The following is a 22,182-nucleotide window of genomic DNA, read 5'->3' as shown; positions in this document are numbered from 1 at the left end:
CCGGGGGGCTCCCCTCCACCGAGGAGCGGATCCTTCGCATCACCGGCTACTACGGCTACCAGCCCTGGGCCGCCAGCTACAAACGTGAGTCCCCGGCACGGCCGGGCGTGGGGCTCCGAGGAGGGGGACAAGCGCCGGGGCTTTGCGCGGGGGCCACCACGGCTCAGAGCCGGCTGGCAAGCGCGGCTTCGAGGGGCTGATCGCTTTACCTGGGGGAAAAAAACTCGCCCCCTGGAAGCGCTCTCACTCTCTGTGAAGAATTCTGTGCCCGTGTTGTATTAGTCCTTAGGCAGTCGCTGGCTCACAGGAGCGTAGTGCTAAGAATCATGACAGCTGAATTCTGCTAAGAAAATAGGTCAAATATTTGTCTTAATGTTGCAGGCACACTTAGGGATGCTGATTACCGTGTTTGTGATGGCTGTGTAGAAGCCCCAGCACATTCACGCGCATACTGTTTTCACAAGTGATACGTTATCAGTGTGTCTTTCTGTTGTTTTGGGCATCCGGCAGATTTTCACAGCACTCGATCTGAATTTTTGCCTTTTCCTATGTCGAGTGGAACTGTTTCATCCATACGCCTGCACTTGAGAAAGAAACGTCCTGTGATAGCAGCATGAAGAGAGGCATAGCTGTATTCCCCCACATACGTGGTTTACAAAGGAGGTGATACCTTGAGTGGTTGTAATATATCAACTAGTATTTTTGCATGTAACACCTTATTTCTTGTCTCTCTTTCATCACCACGATGGCAACTGCATGAATTAACAAGTTCTAAGACTAATTTACCAATTACCTGGAATCGTAAAAATATTTTGATTGTCTTAATGTCGTTTGTAACATCACAGGCGGGTTTGTTGTAACAGAAATCATTGCTTTGCTGGGAAGACTGGCTCTGATAAAGTGATTGTTTTCATGTCGTACTTCCCTACGTATTAAGTGTTAATGTTCTGAAATGTTTACTCACGGGTTATCTGTTTGGCAGTGTGCTTAGTAATGGAAGAGAATGATACAAGAAAGCGTGGTACACAGTACTAGTTCAGTTTTTCTGCAAGGAGGAGCCACTCCTGATTCCCTGCTAATAGCACTTTACTAACAAATATTCTAAGACTTCTTCTGTAAGAGCTGGTTATTCTTCTTGATTGTGATCATGACAGAAATATCTGGTATTTGCTACTTTACTCACAGGGAGTATGGGATTTCACTAAGAGCAATTCTGTTGCCTGGATTGGGACCATTCTTGAGAGTAAAGCTTACTCAGGTCAGTTTTTGGGATCAGATCATACGCTGATGCCAGACTGAGTTGGATGTTAGTGCTTCTCTCTGACAGAGTGACTAATAGTCCAGCTGAACTTGCACTGAGCTGCTATGGCTGAACCTTCTGAAATAATGAAGGACATGCTGGTTCCTCGATTATAACCTACTTGTTGTAATTTATAACTGTGTCTGAAAAAGTTAATTGCAAGCCTAAGCCCGCTATTCTAGTTATATTTTCTCTCGTAACTTGTTCTGAATAACAAAATTACATACCTGAGTGGTAATGGTGGGGGATAAATATACAAAGTGTCTGAGTTTCATAAATGTATGTCTAAAAATAATAGGTTATGTGAAGTTGTTGCCAATTTAAAACCTGAGTTGCTAGGAATGTGGAACACGCAGAAGAAAAGACCCATCCCTCTAATTGGTGTAATATGGCGTGGCTGAAGCAGAGCCGTGTTGGTCTGCATCAGCTGAATGAAGGCATGCAAATGGGGTCGATCATCCCAAGCGGGAAGCCAGCTTTGTAACAGCTACTTTGAAACTTCTTTGAATACTCCCTCAAGCTGGGCTTATGCCCAGTTTTGGGATATAGACTTTCCATGTGACTTTCCAGTTAGAAGGTTTAACTGGCCCAAGAACCGTGAACAAATGATTTTTATTAAGTTCAAATTGCACTCTGGGTACTTTTGTCACCTTATTGTGCGTGCTTGTAGACATCTAGGTGCTGTTGGCACTGTGAGTATAATTATGGAGTGCATTAATAACGGACCTGCTTTCTGGAAAATAAGTCTGTAATCTAGTCTGATCTAGATTTGCTCTCTCTCTCTCTGTGACGTTCTTTTTATTGTAACTAAAGCACCTGTAGGGCCAGATCTGGTATTGTCACACTGGTGTGTATTCCTTTCGTACTTCCTTTAGACTGTTTATATATATATATGTAGGTATGTATGTATAAAATTGTTTGAGACATTTGGAAAGCTTTTGCTATTTTTTTAAACAAAACTCCGTGAGGGAAACTACTAGAGATAATCGGAGATAGTGTTGCCATGACCCCAAAACTTGCCTGGAGACTAGTTTTGTTGTGGTAAAAACCTGACCATTTAAAACATACTGGCATACCTCAAGGTTATGTACCAATTTCAGTATTTAATATACTTACAAATTACATGGGGGGAGGAGGAGAGGAAGAAGTGCAAATCTGTTGAAGACACAAACTGATATGAATTGGACAGAACGAGAAAGTACTTGTCATTACCCTAGGGAGACCTGACCCAGCCAGGTGAATAGCCCAAATGTCAACAAATGACATTCAGTTATCCCAAATAGACGCCTTGTGTTTCCTGAAAATGCTAAAGTTACCTGCGAAGTTTCACATCATTACATCATCTGGTGGGAGGGAATAGTCTGGGACTGTACGCAGCTCAGGGAAGACCTCTGCTGTTTGACTGCACTTGCAAACCAGATTGTAGGGACTGGAATAGTGACATTCTTCTGTGTTGTGATGCCTTCAGAGAATTTAGAGGTACAGCCTAGTGAAATACTGTGTTATCTCCTCTCAAAAAAAAATTACAGAAGGCTCTGAGATGAGTAAGAAGGAAGAGTACCGACAATCTAGAGAGAGTATCAAGAGTTTGGGCCGTTTACCTTAAAGAGATTGAAACAAAAGCATGGAAAGTACTGGCACATATTGCTCAGGCAGAGAGAAAGTTTTTCTTCTTAGTGTGTCATAAGAGAAAAACAGGTGGACAGTCAATGAAGCTGAAAAGCCTTCAATTAAAAAGTGATAGGAAAAAGAAGTATTTTTTAAGAAAACACGTAACTTGTTCTTGAGATCAGGAATTCAAGGGCTTGTAATTGGTAGCAGTGACAAGATCTAGAACTGTAATAAGTTTGGGAAAATATTGGAGAGAATCTTAAACTTCATTATTCAGAATGCAAATTAGCCCCTCTTAGGCTGGGAGGGGGGCTGCTTCTTGAGGGTTTCTTGCACTTCCCTCCGTAGCGTCTGCCCACCTTCAGAAAGAGGATAGGAGTGTGTTCTGATCCAATCTGGCAGTTCTTATTTTTCTGAAATTCTCACTGCTGATTTTCAGGGTAACTAATTATGTGAATAACTGCTCTCCAGTCTCAATCAAATATTCATATTTGTCCCACAGGGACTCTTTTGCAGCATCTGATTTGATTTCTCAAATGCAAAGGCAGAGGGTAAGAAACACATGTAAGATGCAGTCAGACTGTAGAATCATACTCTGATGCAGCTACGTCAATAACAGAGCTCAATATTTGTGAAATCCTACTTATCACTAAGAGGTATTTTAATTGACTTTTAAATTGTTTTAATTAACATATAGGGATCAAAGAATTTAACTTAAAAAAAAACCCAAGCAAACCAGAACACCACAAAATTTGTAGATCCCGGTGACAGCCTTTTTGTTGCATAGCGATCAAACTGTTGTTAGGGCTATATTAGCAGTGCTGTTCTCTTCCATGAAGGTTAAGTAAATTACCATGATTTCTGCCTCTGAAAGCCTGTGACTTCAGTTTAATAGCAGAGACAAGCTTGGAGGTGAACAGCCGTATTTAAAGGTTCCATTTCACGCCATTATCAGTAGGAATTAGGTTTCTAAATATTTTTAGAAGTACAGTCCATAGGAGCTTTTCTGTACTTGAGATATACAGGTGTTGCTGAACTCTTAAACTGACTTGCTGATCTGTATTGAAGCCTTGTCTATTTTCATCACTGTAGCAATTGGCAGGGTGCTTGTTTCCACCTGAAATGTGCACTACCTTTGCCAAACATTCATTTTTCTCTACATTAACTAGGTCTATTTTGTGGTGATTCAGTATCACAGTCTGTCATTATGTGATTAGTATTTTAAATACATTCACGTGGGCTTGAGCCAGCTATCCCTATTTTGCAATCTTTGCCTCTTCCTACAGATCACCCACTTCTGCTCCTAGACTAGGGTCTTTCTTCTAAAGCAGGGATTTCACATATCCTTAGCATGTGTTCCTAAGCACAGACTTGTTATGGACAAATCAGGATTATATGGGTCCCTCCCTCCTTCTAGATGGTGGCCCAAGAGACCACCTGGCCTCCCATTTTTATTCACTTACCTTCTTTGTGTGCTTACAGATGTTACTCTACTTGCAGAAAGAATATTAAGAGAATTGCATGTACTTTTAACTCCTCTCAGTCCTATTTAGTAGGAATTGACCACAGTCTGTGGTTCATGGCTTGTGAACATACATTTCTATGAGACTTTGACTTTGTGAATAATTCCAGGTTGTTCCAGAGATGACTTTTAAGTGACATGCTGTTGATCAGGTGAAAGGGAAAGATTGTGTCCAGTAACTGAAGTTCTCTGGCTCTGCTCCTCCCTGCTGCTATAAATATTGCTTTCCTGGTTTTAATGTTTCTTCACAGTTATTTCAACAATAACAAAATAAGCCATACAGTTTTAATGCCCAGAATGTCAATGTAGTACTCATCCAGCATCCAGCACAGTAGGTCTTGACCTCAACATGGAATTTAAGTGCTATCACCAATATAAGTAACATGTTGGAACACACTGGCTTACAAATATCCCGACCGTTGCTCAGAAAGCATAATTGTCTGAGTGTGAAAATGCCCCAGTTACTGAATTTTTATAGCTTTTCAAGGTAGCAATTTGGTGTTGGTTTTAGCTAATGAAAAGTATGAGCATTGTACCCTTATAAATATTGGAGTACCAGTTGTACAACTGAAGACCGGTGTTTCCAGCTGATCCCCAGCATTCCTCCTTGTGATCTGCTTTTTATGTGCCACTGAATGCTGTAACTTTCACACTTGCTAAAAGCAAACCCAATGGGGCTATGAATCAGGATAAAAATATTAATGCTTGAAATTTGTGCAAATACTGTTTTCATGTATTTGCATCTGAGCAAGAATTTAACGTATTTTTTGAGGTGATATACAGGAATGTCCAGAAATTGAAAGATGGAAGTTGAAGAGTATTGTTTTCTCTGGGGAAAGCCATTTTCAGGCCAGCTGTAAGAGATTCATTTACAACTGATTACTTGTTTTCCAATACATAAATACTGAACGTAATGCTCTTATCACTAATGCAAGGCTTGGTGGTATCATTTATGTTGCTGATCCTGAGGTCAAATGATTGTGAGAATCTTGCTTTTCAGGTAAAAATATGGAGTAACCTCTAGATGGCTTACTCTGGGAGACAATGGACAGATGCCCCAGGGCCAATCTATAGGTTAACACCCCTCCCTCCCCATCCCATCCCCCCAGAATCTTAGAAGACAAGTAAAAATATGTGCTTTATCTTTTTGTTTGTTTGTTTTAACCCAGGTTTATGGCGTCTGAGACCTGATATTTTTTTTTTTCCTAATGCTCTTCATTGGCAATACTAACGTAACTAACTTATGCTAGCAAGAAAAGCTAAGAAAACATGGTAACTCCTACAGGTGAAAGAAAGCAATGGTAATGAATGGCATTGCAGATTTAAAAGTACTGTTGTGTTGTTGTTTCAAATGTCAGTTATAGTTGTCTTCTGCAAGCTAAACCTACATGTGGTTATACGCAAACCAGGGATATTACTGATTTATATCCACATGACAGCTCGCACAAAAGCTCCCGAAGCCATTTCCCCATGTGTGTAGTACTCATTGTAACTGAGAATAACTGTCCCCAGAGGCAGCCTCTTAAAATATTTCAGAGGCCTAATCATAAACCTGCAGTGGATATCCCAGAATATTACAGATGTTTCTCTTTGGGAAGAGAACCCACTGGCCCCCATGGGCTTTAACCATTTGGGTGGTCTCACAACTGAGAATGAGTTTGGAATAGCACAATCCGGCCGTGTGAAACAGGGCAGAGGAGTACAGGTGATGAATGCTGAGCAGCTGCAAAGATACCACATGAACATTTAAAGAAAAAGGGAGATTGAAATACAGCCAGCCTGTCAGAAGCTTCTTTTTCAAGACAAGTCCAATAGAGAAGAGACATGAGGCTCCTCTGGCTTTTTTCAGGTGGTAAGAAAAGTATTTTTTGGCCAATGCTAAGAAGAAAACTCATTCCTGTTACAACATAGAGCTTCATTAATTATAAAATTTAAGTTTTAAATTGCTTGCTGGCAAGCCAAGCAAATTCTAATTCAAACTTGTTTACCAAACACTTTGAATTGTTTAGTAAATATTTAGTAAATGGTAAATATTTAGTAAACATTTCAGTAACTTGTTTGCTAAACAATTTTAATTGCATAGTGTGTAAGTAACCACCACTTTTAACTAGGCAGCCGGATAAGCGTTTTATATTTTGTATCTAGTTTTCACAGTGAAGAAACTAAAAATTATCACCTACAAAATGGCCCCTCTTTTTTGTTTGTTTGTTGTTTAAACAAATTAATTAGTCGCTTTCAACTTTTTTTCAGTGCAGCTTTAATTACATGTAATCTGCAGTATGGCATTTATGCAAAGCAGTCCATGGGACAGCAATTAGGGGTCTGTTGGCTTCCAGCATTCATTTTATTGCCCTTAACAAATGTTATCATTGAATGTTGTTGTTTCGGTAGAATATACCACTGAAGACTCCATCGTGAAAACCTATTACTAAAGCTAGTTATACACTTTCGTAAAGTTAGGGCCCCTGTTAGCAGTTTTGAAGAAGAGTGTTATCTGGCATTTGAGACTCATTTCACTGGTGAACTGTATTTTTTTTTTAAAATAGAAATGTGAATGTGTTCGCTAATCAATGTGTTGAGTCCATAATAATGCATTGTTGCTAAAAACACAATCTACTTTGTATTGATATGGAATAACGAGGGAGCAAGCTAATTTGTTAAAAAATAATTTGGAGGCTATCAAGAATTATGAACAAATGTTTATTTTTGGAACTATCTTTATTGGAGGCCCTTCTTTCATCAGAGGAAATTTCTGTAATAGTTCTGGAGTGTACTGTGTGGTGTATATTTGCAACTTCAATGAATGATTTGTTTCACAGAAGCCCTTAATTGCATAAGATAATGGCATTGGAATCTGGCTGCAAAGTCTGTGCTGGTCTACCATAATATTCGATACTGGAGTGTACCTGGAGTGTTACTGGAACACAAAGCCGCAAAAGGACAAAGACTCTTGGTCCCAGATGTTTGTCCCTCTTGAAATTGCTTAGTGCATCACCAACAATGTTCATTAGCCTTATAGCTAATTTTACCAGATTCTTGCTCATGTCAGGGCTGTCTTCCAGGGGAGCTTTTGTGCCCTAATCTCTCCTTAATGCAATGAGGTGTTTGTGTTTCATATTCCTGGTGTAAATCAGAAGCTGTTGCTATTTGCTGCCATTTACTTGAGGTCAAATAAGCCTCAGCATAAAGAGTGGGATGGAAAAGTTACATGAAGGCAACTTTACCCCTTTGGCAAAGTGCCCTACTTTGGAGCATCTGAGGGCCCTCTCTTTGTTTTGGAAGCTGAAGCCATAGACTTTCTGCTATTGCTAGTGAATGATGGCTACTCTGAGAACAGTAATACAATGAGCATGTATGCTTGGAGAAATTTATCTGCAGATCATGGTTCCTACCTAGGGATTAGCTAGCCTTCATGCAATATATCCTGTAGAACATGCTTCCCTGACCGTTTTTGGTTCTCTGATTATCTTCACTTGGCACGCGTTATCCTCAGCACATCCATCTAAGAAAAAAGATGCTGTGATAGCATGTAAGGCCATAGAGAACTATTCACTTTATGAACCACTCCATGAAACGTGATAGATAGGAGAGATGCCGGGGTGGTATTCCCTGATTTAATTTTCTTTAAACTTTGGCAAGCTTGTGCTGCACTTGGCCAGCTCCCCTTATAAAAAAGGTCATTTAAGTGGTTTCAGACACCTTTATTTTCTCTTCAACTTGAGGGTCTCAAGAAGTTAATTTTTGTACCAAAGCTGCCTTATTTTGCTTCATTTTGTTTCCATGAGTGTATCTGGCCAATGTAAGAAGCAGGCTTTTCCCGAGAGCTGGAAAGCTCTCACAATAGCTGGAAAGCTATTCCAGTAGTGTAGGAATTTAGGTGGCCTAACATTGAGAAGAGTAAGGATGACCTCGCATAGCCAACAGGAAATATTAACTCAGCAAGCCAGTCATATGAGGCAATGGAATGTAGATCTTTGAGCTCCTCCAGGACAAGGGAGTGTAACTAGCTGCTAGTGAAACAGTTGCATGCTTCCTACTAAGGCCTTGATCTTGCATTTAAATATTCTTTTTGCTTTGCCATAACTGGTCCCTGTGCAATAGTTTGTGAAAGGGGGCCTTAATATCTAAAGGGAGCAACCAGATTTTCAATTTTGAACCATGGTGCAAAGTCCTATGTGTCCTGCTGCAAAATAAATAATAACTAGTAGACCTGATCAGATAGTGATAACCCAAAGGGTTTTTTCTTTTCCTTCTTGACCTTTACATTGGAAATAGCACAGATTTGATATTTTTCCTCACTATCTCTTCCTCATGCCACCTAAGGTACCTCAGTAGCATGAAAGTTGAACTTCTTGTCCACTGTCCATGTATGCTAGAGCAGGCCAAGCCATTTGACTCTTACACTCATTGCAGCTGTGCTGTTTGTGAGCCCTGTGGCAGTCTGGGGGCTCTACCTCATCCAAGGTGTCTTGCTTTGCCTTTGCCAGATCCATGCAGTTGTGTGAACAGAGCACAGGCTTGTGCTCAGGTGGGAAGTGAACTGAGGACCTCCCCCTTCATAGGTGTCACACTTGTGTGAGGATGATGATGGTGTCTTCATGGTCATGTCCTGAAAGCCTGGTGTTGTTGGCTTTCCTTTTTCAAACAGTAACTTGAATCCAGACTGTGTGGTTTATCGAGTGTTCGGTAGGGATTATTGGCTTGCAAATTTTTGCCCTCGCTGAAGTACTCAGTGCCAGGATTAGTATCAACTACCCAGTGTTTGCACCGTGAAATAGGAAATACATCTTCATGGCTCTATAATTCTGTTGGCTCCCCTGTTCACTTTATGCAATATCTTTTGAAAGCTTTGAGACTGATTTAATAAAATAGGCGGCCATTTATACTAGTATTTGGGCAAGCTAACATGGTAATAGTCTTATGGTAACCATGTTTAAGTTTTCAGCTTAGACATAAGCTACTGCTTATGTTTTCAGGTAGCACATTCCATGGAACAATAATTAATAACAGAAAACACATTGTTCCTTGTACTTGTGCTGAAATTATTTTTTTGCTGTAGAGCATTTAGTTTTACAGTGTCCCACTGGCTTAGTAACTTCTCAGTTGTGGATCTTTCTTCCATTCAGAAGCAAGATATTTATAATGTAAAGAAATATGTTTAGGTTTGATTTTCAGCAGCTAGTTAAAGAGAAGAAATTACAAAATAAGGTAGAAGTAGAAAAAGGCAGGCAAGGAAAAAAAACCCTAAAAATCAGTACAGCCATGTAAAATGTCTGTAATCAAAGATAGGAGTTTGGATTGCTTTCAAATTGAGTAAGAGGAGTGAAAAAAAGGGCAGAAAAGGCTTTTTTCCTACAGATTTGACTTCCTGATACTTCTGCATTATGTGTTGTGACTAGGAGGAGCCTTTCTTGTTCAGGACTTACCTTTCAGCTGATTCTTACATATAGTGTATTCTGTGGGCCTGAATTTGGGAGCTCAGGTTTCATGCAAGCCAGACATTATGCCCAGGCAAGGTGAATTACGGTGCATCAGGAGTTCAAAAACAATTGAAGCTGTCTCTGTAGTCATGGGAATGGCAGGTAGGTCTTGACATGAAAATTGACTATAAGCCCACGTTTAAGTAGTATAGTAGGTGTATCGTGGGACTCCTGCATCCAGTCACATGAACTTTCTCCCAGTATATATGCAGTAAAGCCCTTTTTCAAAAGATTCTCTTTTTCAGTCTGGGAAAATATGCAAGTTGGAATGAAAACATGGAGGAATAGAGATACTCTATGCATGACTTCAGGGATTTCAGGAGGCTATCTCACTCCTGGTTTCTCCAGCTTGCCAGTTATCCTGGGAGGAATGGTTGAGGAGTGCACAAAGACATCTTAAGTCACTGCATTCCCACATTTGGCTTGTAAGACTTATGAAGATCTTCTTAAGGGGTGCAGCATAGAATTTAACCTCCAGTTCTTGCTCATAAAATTACTTCCCAGTCTTTGGGAAGTATTATTTAATAAACAACTTCTTTATTTGCTTTTTATCGAAGACTAAAAGACAATGTAGTATCCTTTGCTATTTCAAACTTTACACCTACGTAACGTGTAGTTCAATATCTGTAGGAAATTCTTTGTCTTCTGCAAATAGTGAAGTCAACAGAGAGGTCTATGTGTGTTCTGACTTCATACAGGGTGAGAACTAGTTTTGTGGTTTATAATATTTCTCCAAATGGAAACAAAAATGGGCAGTAAATCATAGAAGTGTGAATGAGTACATTTTTTGTAGAGAAATGCATGGACAAGAAAGAGGTCTTGAGTCTTGTACTGAGAGCAATACTTTGGACCTTCTGTTTCTGGTGTGTGCATAGTAGAAATTGAATCTCACTGGAAATCATTCTGGCAAACAGTATTAGGCATTCTGTATTTATCCCTAAAAACCACAGAAAATGAAAAGATTTTTGCATGGCATCTTTATAGGAATCTTTACTATTAATATTTCTTTAAAATGACACTCATATACCAGACGGTGTTTTCTTTCTGCGTGTCAAATTCTTTCACATCCTACAATAACGCTTCTTTAAAGGCACAATAGCTCTTGTCTACATAATAAAAATACATTGGAAGTGAGAATGGTATCAGAACCTCCAGAGTGTAAACCTAGACTTTCTTATGACTCCCTACATACTTTTCATTTCTTGATAAAATCGTTGCACAAAGGAAAATGCACCTCCAGTAGAGCACTTCTGGCTCAAAGTAATACATTATTCAGCTCTGCACTTGTACTAATATTGCAAATATGAGACAATTAGAAAAGCTGTTGGGATGAATCCCTGGCTCCAACCAAGTCCATGGCACTTTTTAAAGTAACTTCAGTCAAGCCAGGTTTCACCCACCAGGCTTAAGTCTTTTAGTTTGCCTTTTAAGCAGGCTTCTTGCTTTGTATGCTGAACATCTGTTCCTAAGGCAACTGCATCCAATTACACCTACCCATACATGGTCTTTATTATATGTTCCTGAGCACTACTGAGGAGCTCTGTTTAAATTATAGAACAATCATTTCTTTTAATAGATGCGCAGTTTTAATTTTCTTTCATCTTTAACTTGGTATTTAATTAGTACTTAATAGCTTGTCCCAAAATGGGTATAAAGCATCTACAGCAATTGAGAAGAGACCACTCTTTCTTCCCACTGCCTAGAAAGCTGATGACCCAGAGCCCAAGTGTTGAAAGGAGAAAAAACATATATGCAGTCATTTGTAGTTTTAGGTTAGGAATTAAGGATTGAGCCCTCTAACAGGTCATGCTATAGAGGCCCTGGGGTAGGAGAAGGTCCTCCAACAGGTCTGTTACCAATCGAAAATTCCCGTTTCCCTAAGCCCCTACAGCTTTGTTTATACTAAATGATAAATCATTTTTCATGTCTTTCCACTTCAGATGAGGACAAAGCCTCTCGCTATGCTAGTGTGGGGGACAGTGAATGAGTCTGAGGCCTTTCAAAACAAAACAGAAAGGCATTGTAACTCATCATTTGTATAAACTATAACTTGTAAGCCAGTTAGGCTTTGCTAGCCCTAACTCGGTCAGCTGTGGAGTAAGAGCGTATAAAACCAGGCCTCTTTGCAATCATAGACAAAGAACAGGGTGCAGTGGGATAGAATTGCAGTGCTCTGGGAGAAATTCAAAATGCTAAAGATAACAAAATGTTGTACGTGCAGCTTAGGGGCTTTTTTTGTTATTGTTGAGCTATTTCACCACAAAAACCATGAGTAATATACAGGGTGCAGCTAAAGTTTAAAATCCATGTAATGAAGCTGGTTGATTGTGTTAGTGCATTAACCTCTTATGTCTTTATTTTCAAAGACCGAAATCATTCAGTCTTCATGTTGGTAAAACTCCGATAGAAGCTAAGAGGAATTTTGCCTGACTAAAACCAGCAGCTAATGATGTGAAGGAATACTGTGGTCCTGAAGGGAAGTGAGGGCTCTGGTCCAACTGTGGTTGTAATGGGTCTGTGAAAGCCGTGCAGTTTGGCAGGCTTGGGCACTCGTAAAGCTCCAGAGAGTCCCAGGAGTAAGCTAGCCAAAGTATTTTTACAAACACAACACGCTATCACAAGGCCAGAGTCTCTCTTCCTATTCTAATGTCTTCTGCATTTCTCAAATGGAAGTGCAGCGTGGCTGGATATGGTCCCAGCTTCCAGCTGAGAGCATTCCTGTTGTAGCTAACTGTTGATGTAAACATGTATAGTAAATTCACGTCCAGCTAAGAGCATTCACCTTGTAAACATCCAGTGAATTCCTTTGTTTGCATGCAGAAGGCAATTAGACAGTAGGTATTTGTGATCCTCCCAATCATTTATAAGAAAACAATCTTATTCATAAGCAATGAAACTGCCTTCCTGTCTGGACCGGTTCAAAACCAGAAGAGGTAAAACCATCTCAAATGTTGATACAATTTGGATCTTGAAACCCTTTTTTGGAGGGAGGATTTCTAGAACCTTAGCCGAAGTTGCATGCCCAGGTCTACCGGAGGAATAAGAGAGATCCAGATCAAGAGGTTTAATATTAGTGAATACTTTGGATATGAACTCCTCTAGGTGAATTACTGTGCATTGAAGAATAATTGGAAGGTACAAAACATCAACACACTGCAGAAAGGCTTCTTTGACTTGAGATGTATAGCTCCCAGCTAGTACAAGGTTAAACCAGTTGCACTGTAATCTGCTTTGTGCAACAGCAGCTAATTTTACTAAAAGAAAATTGATTATGTAAATCTGAGCTCAGTATTGAAGCTGGAGAATTTCTCAAGCAATAACCAACCTTGCTAGTCCTGATCTGTCTTGCTTTTTCGTTGCTGTTGATTTATTTCTAATAGGCTGAATTATTCTGTCCTCTCATACGGGTGGTTTCATTAGATTTATTTTTTTCTATGAGTTAAAATTAGAGCAATTCTCAAACCATTGCCTACTTTAAATAATATTTCTCAAATAATTTTGCATTTATGAGCTTTTGGGACTAACTAATGAATGAAGTTTAAACCTTATAGTAGTTACTATAAGGTAATGCCCCATGCCTGTCAGTGCTGAAGAGGCATTTAGACAATGTCCTTCATAATATGCTTTAAATTTTGGTCAGCCCTGCAGTGGTCAGGCAGTTGGACTAGACGATCGCTGTAGGTCACTTCCAACTGAAACTATTCTATTCTACTCTTCATCTCTGTCATAATTTTTATTATGTTAATGTTACACCATTCAATTATTAAGGACCTTATCCAGTAATCAAAATAATAAATGAAAATACCTATATGTGTAAGTACAGGGTCATGCATCTGCTTTATATGTGGAAGATAGGTCTTCAGTGGTTTTGATTCAGTTAAATAACGAGGGAGCTATATTTCCTTGGAGCGACTGAGTTCCAAGGAAATGTCTCTACAACTATTTGATACACAAGTTTCAAGCCTGCAAAATTATATATGAGTAACTTAAGCTCTGCAGCAGCTGTGCGACTAAAATTACTTGTTTGTATATATTAACTTTTAGGATGCTAATTATTTGTGTTGCCTCAAATAGCTGGTTTCTACTGACTGTGAATGTAAAATTTTTTGAAAATACTAATTTAATATTCTTCACAACATGAAATATAATTTTTGTTGGTCCATGCTAATTATAGCGATCGAGAAGATTTCATCATTGCTATTATCTATACATTGTAAGTCAATTTCTGTGTGAATAAACCAAATAATTTTTCTGTGCAAACAGAAATAATACCTTTCAGTGTCAAAATGCTTCAGTTCTCTTAATCATTTTGTCCTTTCCAAAATAATAATTGATCTGTGTTTTAATTTTTTTCATCAATCTAATCTTGTCATTTTTCCAGAATGTAATATAATCCAAAGTAATTAATGTGTGCTGGGCAATTAAGTTTGACATAATGGTCTGTCTATAAGGAAAAATCCTTATGACAGGGTTTCTTTGCAGTTTATTTAATGCAAATTAAAAACTGTATAAATTAGTGTTTTGATGGATGTTTTATTTATTTGAGAAAAATATATTTCTCCTGGTAATATTTCTGAATGAGCAATTAAACATTATAGCACCACGTTGTGAAATTAAGTCTTTGATATCTTGTTTGCAAGAAGCACCATTTGCTTAAGCATAAAACCCTCTTCAAACCAAGTACATAATTCATTTTATTTAAATTTGTTCTCTGTTGATTTCAGTGGAGTAAAGTACTACTAGAGCAGCACAAGCTTGTAGAACCCAGCTTAAAATAAGTAGCCTGAAAAAGACAAATAAAGGCAATTATCACTTGTAGAGTTTGGGGGAAACAGCATTAAATTTTCAAATACCTAGCTGAAAAAAATAGTGATTCAGATGTCCTGGATCCCAAATGCAACACGTGACAAGAAACTGTAGTTACCAAATTTTTTGGTGATCAAATTTAACTCTGGGACAGGTTTTTGGAAAAAAGACAAATTTTGGCACACACAAGTCTTATAGACTTGTAGACTGTAAGAGACTTATTGTCTCTTACGTAGAACACAAGTCTTCACATTCTATATAATCCTCACCTAAAGGACTGTCATCTTTAAGGAGCCACTATTAACCACACTTTATTTGCAAGTGGTTATCTGTGATTTGAACAAGAGGAATGCGTGGAGAGGAGAGAAATTAATCTTAGCTGCTGGGAGGTGAGTCATGTGGGAAGTTGTACTGTTGCTTTGTGTTCTCCAAGCACTGCTCTTTTTGCTCTGGTGCTGGATTTATCCACTTTGCATGGGAAGGGAAGAGCAAGGGAGGGTTCTGTGATGAAAATGGTGCAAAGTTCAGGCAAAGACTCCCACGAACATCAGGACAAAATACTCTAAACAACTTCCTTTTTTCTTTTTCTTTCCTAAAAGAGAAGTCACTTCATTGATGTGATGTACAGTTGCAAGTCCTCCGTGGATATGTTAGCCAATTGCCATATACAAGTGCACCCAAATAAGGATCAGTCTTCCTAATTGAATTGCACTGCAGTGTGGCTTGGGTAGCCACCTAATGACCTTCCTGGTGCAGGCTTTGGCAAGGAGAGGAAATTGGCAAAAGCAAGAAAAGGAAGGGTACCAACTGGTATTCTTAGATCAAACACACCAGCATATCAGTGTTTCCGTTAATAAAAGTGCCAGCCAGCAGCAGCCTGGAAAGCTAGCAATATTTAAGCTTCTATTACCTAGACTGATTTTCAAGTTCTGCATGCTTGGGCAGAAGACTGAGATCCCCAAAAGTTTTGGTGAGTCTAAGTTCAATTAACTTCAGTAAGAGTTAGATGCTCAAATATAGGGGTTTGCACCTTACATTTATCCTACTGCCTTGGTCTTAATTTTCTTCTTAGTGGAGTTTGTCTAAGATGTTGCCTGGGATCTGTGACTACTTTCATGTCATTCTTCTCTGAGAGGGACTTTATGGCCTGATTTGGCACCACATTTGATCCCTAACTTGTAGGCCATTCTTTCACCCTGTGTCCTCAATTTCTTAATTTCTATTATCTCTACCCCATTAACCATTTCAACTGTCTTCTCTCTCAGCTGATGAATTTTTTCCCCCCATCTATTTTAGGTTTCTGTTGCCATTAGGTCTCTTTCTTTCTTCTGATAGCCAGCTGCACTACTAGCTGCAGCCCTAGTCATGGATAGATAAAGATCAGACCTAAAAGCAAAAGAGACCCAGAAAGACTAACAACACTCTGGGGGCACTGTTATGCTAAAAAGAAAAAACTGCGAACATGTTCTGAATTTTCTCTAGGAAACACAGAGAGACAAGGTGGTGAGTGCCAGAAAGACAGTTCTCAAAGCATTTTGGGGAAAATGGTAAGCAGGGAGCTTGGGAAATCATGAGTTATACCAGTTAATGTTAACATTTAAAACGAGTGAGGATAGGTTTGTAAATGACAAAAGTGTGTTTCAAATTAGTATCAAGCTAAAAGTCAGATTTGTTTTTATGCTCTAGGACAGGAGCTGCACAACTCCTGGGCACCAATACAAATATTACGAATATAAAATAGTATCTGTCCTGCAGAGGAATGTATTTCCCAATCTGTTTGTTTGCAGTCAGTCATCTCTAAGAATGAAATGTTAACAAATTGCATTGAAGCCCTCTGCCTCCTTTAAGCTAGCGTTTTCTGAAGAGCCTGGGCAAGCTGTCTGGCCTTCCCTTAGAGCTCCTGCAGGTGAAATGAGAAAGGTGGTTTCACAAAGCAAATGTCACATAACTCAACTGAGGTCTGATTTCAACAGTTACGATATAGTATATGCATGTACGTTTTTGGCAGTAACAGAACAACAGGGATAAAATATGGAAATATAAGGAAAACATTCTGAATCAATTTAGTAAATAAAATTACAAAGCAAAATAAAACACAAAGTAAAAAAGATTGTTATGGAAGTGTAAGAGTACGTGGGTGAGAATGCCATATGGAGCATTGGATTGCAGGCAGCCAAATTCGCATCTGATGTGAGTTCTGCGAAAACTTGTAAGGAAATAAATAGTATGAGAAAGACATTGAAGAATAGCAAAGGCATAGGAGAGGTCACAAAAAGCTTCAAATAGGTCTGAAGAGCTAGAACTAGGTTCTCTTCTGTTGAAAATTTAAGAAGTGTCAGAGTTAATGGTATCTTTATACATTTCTCATACTCTTATTTATATAGATTATGAGCTCAAACATGAATTATACATTAATTACAAATACAAAAACATTAATACATGAACTGACTCTACCCCAATGTTTTGCTAAGAGGTGAGTGCTCGCTGGGCTATGTTATAATTGTTGTATTATTTTGGGAGTAGAGAGAAAGCAAACAACTTCATCTGAAATAATCAAACCAAAAAAACAGACAGCCTAGTATCAGGCAGAAATTACCTTTGCCTATAGCTGTATAAATGCTGAAGAAGATTGTCAAGAAGATTCCTTCAAACTAAACACTTCACTCTCTTTATACTATTTCCTAAGCTTCTATAATAAACAAAAATAATGGCCAGATCTTGATTATGCTTTTGGCTCACCTAATAGTAAAGGGTTTTAAATTGTTGTTTGAGTATTTCCCAGGCTTAGAGATTTTAGTAGAAAAGTAAATTTTAGTAGAAAGTAGATTTTAGGGGCAGGAAGATGAGATACAATGGGATGATCTTTGCACAAGCAGCAAGTCCCTACATATTATTTTTTACTGACATTGTTTAGGCTGGCCCAGTCCTGTGTCAGTCCAGGATCTCAGGAGTGGAGAGGATAGAGTAATATATTGATGTGGTCCGTGCTGTCTCCAGATGTGCTATGTACCGGGAATTTGGCTCAAGAAGGTACCCATCCCTCATACCCCTCCTCTCCAGATAAACTGGTCTTAACAAGGCAACACTGGAATCCACAGCCCTCTCTCCTTCCTTTGCCTAGTGGCTGAGCCTATGTGTGTGCAAAATCACACATATCCAAATCAAGACTGTAATCCTGATGTGACAGTGCTCTGTACTGTTTCATTGTTTTAAATATAAACACATGATTCAAACACACGCAAACCAAATCCACGTGTGTGCGGTGTGAGCCAACACTGCTGGGATTTAATGGTGTTACCTTGGTGAAAACTGTCCCCCCGAATGGAAACAGTTAAGTTTGCTCGTAACAAGTACCCTGAGAGAACATTATGTAATGATCTGCACTGGCATGTTTGGATGGTTTCTTTACATTGACCGATTGTTCTTACAGCTCATTTTCCCCCTCCCTTTCTAATAATTTAATTCATTCGCTTGTATAAAGCCCATTAGTTTTGCCCTGAATTTATTGTCTGTATCACAGCTGTGGATTTGTTCATCTAAGGCATTTTACAGAAGTCTTAATTTAGCCTTTTCTACAGTTGCAGCAATGAATATTGTAGTTTGACAACCAGTTATTTCAAACTGCATACAGCACTCCTTGAGTGGTGTTCACAGAGAAATAGAAAAATGAGTAAGGGAGTTTGATAGAAAAGCCTGTGCACTATGCTTTTTACCTGGGCAGAAGAAATAAGGTAAACCTGTCTAGGGAAAAATAGAGGGAAGGCATCAGAAAAGAAATTTGTGCTATTTTCCTATGATTAAACCTTAGTGTGTTTTAGCTGCTGTGCTAAGAAGTCTGTGAGGACCCACGATGTATGTAAAATGGCAGAATCATCACTTGCTTGGGTACTCAGTAGATTCGGAAGCAGATTTTTTTTAGTGCAGGAATTGGAATGTGTATTGAAAAAAATTATTTCAAAACACTGCAGAAATTTTTGTGACAGTCATGATGCGTAATGTTGAGCAGGTGATGGATAGACCCAGTATAATTTGAAATATTGTGGTAATACACTCATAATGAGGAATTTTGAAGTTTGAGTTTTTACATGGCTACTTAATTCGGTAAGCTCTGGGATCCACAGACAGGATATTGTAACTAACGGACACCAACTAGTTCATTTGCCAACCCCCAAATCAGACGTGCTTATTCTGGGCTGGTTACTCCTGTGAACCTGGACTTCCTGACACTAAGACATAGCCCATTACCACTTAGAGCACTCATTGCAGTGGTGTTACCTGTGGAAAGAAACATAGGTGATTGCCATGACTGGTATGAGTTGTGGTCCATCTAATTGTTTTCTGGCCTTCAAAAGAAAGCAACGTTAGGTGACTCTGAGAGAATGTTATGAGAGAACCTCTCCAGAAGTGTTGTGTTTGGGTTGGTTTTTTTTTTTCTAATTTGTAAGAGTTAGCTAGCAGAAACAGAAGTTAATATATTTAAATTCTGGTTTTAATGTTTTGGCAGCTGGTGTTTTATAGGTTCAGATACAGCCTTAAAATAATCCAACAAGTTGGCTATGTGTATTTAAACTGCAAGATAAAGAATACTGTGCCACCTATGATAAATGATACGGAGTAATTCTCTTTGGCCATGCAAATAACAATGGACTTATACTGGTAAGTTTGCATTGATTTACTTCAGAATTCTCAAATGATTGAAAGGTTAGAACAGGATTAGATGATGACATGAAGTTGATCATGAAATGATCCCTCCTTTACTGGATATGGGGGAAAACACTGCCACCAAGGATGAGAAAAAGGCTGAGGTACTTAATGCCTTCTTTCCCTCAGTCTTTAATGAAGAGCCCATAAACCAGCCCACCCCCGCCATAATCCAGGAGGAAGCAGTTTACAACCTGCTGTGCCACCTGGACATCCGCAAGTCTATGTGGCTGGATGAGATCCACCCGAGAGTACTGAGGGAGCTGGCAGAGGAGCTTGCCAAGCCACTCTCCATCATTTTTCAGCATCCCTGGCTAACAAGGGAGGTCCCAGACGACCAGAGGCTTGCCAGTGTGATGCCCATCTACAAGAAGGGCCGGAAGGAGAATCCAGGGAACTACAGGCCTGTCAGCCTGACCTCAGTACTGGGGAAGATTATGGAGTGGTTCTTCTTGAGTGCCACCACATGGCATGTGCAGGACAATCAGGGGGTCAGGCCCAGCCAGCATGGATTCATGAAAGGCAGGTCCTGCCTGACCAACCTGATCTCCTTCTATGATAAGGTGACCCACCTAATGGATGAGGGAAAGGCCGTGGATGTTACCTACCTGGAAGTGGGACTCTACAGTTTTCATAGTGCAAACAATGTATTCCTACACAGCTAGTTCCAGCGGGCTCTGCAATGGACCCACAGCTGGCCCAAGCTGAGCCCCTCAGACAAGCTAGTGGCACCTATGTGATAACATATGGAAGAAAGAACAGAAAATACCAGACGGAGAGAGGAGGATGGAGCATAAGGAGTGAGAGAAACAGAGGCAACAAGGAAGGCGCTGCAGAGGGATCTGGACAGGCTGGATCAATGGGCCGAGGGCAATTGTATGAGGTTTAACAAGGCTCAGTGCCGGGTCCTGCGCTTGGGTCACAACAACCCCATGCAATGCTACAGGCTTGGGGATGAGGGTCTGAAAAGCTGCCCAGCAGGAAAGGACCTGGGGGTACTGGTCGATAGCTGACTGAATATGAGCTGGCAGTGTGCCCAGGTGGTCAAGAAGGCCGATAGCATCCTGGCTCGTATGGGAAATAGTGTGGCCAGCAGGAGTAGGGAAGTGATCGTGCCCCTGTAGTTGGCACTGGTGAGGCCGCACCTTGAATACTGTGTTCATTTTTGGGCCCCTCAGTTCAAGAAAGACGTTGAGGTGCTGGAGTGTGTCCAGAGAATGGCAACAAAGCTGATGAGGGGTCTGGAGCACAAGTCTGATGAGGAGCGGCTGAGGGAACTGGGGTTGTTTAGCCTGGAGAATAAGAGGCTGAGGGGAGACCTTATCGCCCTCTACAACTGCCTGAAAGGACAGGCAGTGTCCTGAGGAAATGGCCTCAAGTTGTGTCAGGGGAGGTTTCGATTGGATATTAGAAAAAATTTCTTTACTGAAAGAGCAGTCAAGCATGCCCAGAGAGGTGGTTGAGTCAGCATCCCTGGAGGTGTTCAAAAAACGTGTTGAAGTGGCACTTTGGGACACGGTTTAGTAGGCATGGTGGTGTTGGGCTGATGGTTGGACTTGATGATCTTGGAGGTCTTTTCCAATCTTAATGATTCAGTGATTCTATGATGTTTTGCTAAGCAGTGAGCAAAGCTTAGCTACCAAAGTGAGTAACAGTGAATAAATATCAGGACCTGGTATCATCTCCACTTACGTCTTATACATTAGGAAACAAACTTGTCTGAAATAGGAATATGAACAGGTGATCCAGGTAAAGGAGTTTAACCTAAAGTATTTCTATATTGTTAAAATGTAAAAAGTGACTATACTGATACCTAGACATCCCAGATAGTTTTGATGGAGGACAGGAAGATGAAGAAGGCAATTTTTAATTTTCAAAACCAGAAGATAGATTTATTTTGGTCTTGATCTACGTCTCAAATTGAATAAAAATTTGTATGTTTTTTTCTGAAACTGAGAGGCCTGTACAAAAGTGTATAGTCCAACTGAATGAAGATCTATTTGGGTATTCATCCTCATTAAGCAAAATCCAAACTGGCCACATACTTGAAATGTTGAAAAGTGCAGTTAGATCTTTCACTGTAAAACAACGTGAAAAATTACTTACTCTGCTTCACAGTATCATCCCCTTACAAGTTTGTCTTGATATCTTTAATGGAGTTTCAATTTTCAATTATCTATAAGTGTGCTTGAGCTCCATTGTCTTATAGGATTATTCCTAACCAGTGACACATGGTGTTTTAGGCTTTGGAAAAGTGAAATGTGGCAGCTACTTTAAAACAAAGTTTCCACATCTGATGATGAGGTCAAAAGCACATTGTCTCACTTTGTTCTTACTGGTATTTTCAATGTAGGACCTCAATAAATTGTTTAAACGATTTAGACAGATTTAACATGTTTAATAGACTTACAACAAGCCTCAAGACTGTAGGAACTGAACAAGGAAATAAATATGAGCTAACTTCTGACAGACTATTTAATTGAGTGTCGCTCCTTGGTGGAATAAAAGTATCAATAGAAAATAACGTGTAAATAGCACACGTGATTAGTAAAGCAAGGACACTTGTATTTATAATGTCTATAATATGTTAGTATTTTTTGCTGAAGTTGCAGATATGTTGACCATAAACTACAAGGAATGTTACCAGATCAGGTCGGGAATGTGTTGTAAAGATTTCTTAAAGCAGATTAAATGAGGGAGTCTAAATAAAAACCTTTACCTCAATACATTTCCCGCTGCAGGAAGAGTTGAAGAGTTGTGTG

General features: G+C 39.6%; 1 protein-coding gene across 1 annotated transcript in view; it reads left to right on the top strand.

The window, feature by feature from the left end:
• Window positions 1-5: 5 nt before the first annotated feature.
• Window positions 6-22,182, top strand: part of SLC35F3 (solute carrier family 35 member F3) — a gene marked incomplete at its 5' end in the record, with an annotated part of 191,523 nt that continues 169,346 nt past the window's right edge. The window contains one exon of the mRNA XM_009644136.2: window positions 6-84. Coding sequence (XP_009642431.2) covers window positions 6-84 — 79 coding nt within the window. The remainder of the gene's footprint in view (window positions 85-22,182) is intronic.

This window comes from Egretta garzetta, unplaced genomic scaffold (assembly GCF_000687185.1).
Source record: "Egretta garzetta isolate BGI_Z169 unplaced genomic scaffold, ASM68718v1 scaffold118, whole genome shotgun sequence".
NCBI lineage: Eukaryota > Metazoa > Chordata > Aves > Pelecaniformes > Ardeidae > Egretta > Egretta garzetta.
Note: the sequence above shows the minus strand (reverse complement) of the source record. Positions and strands in the feature narration are given on the sequence as shown.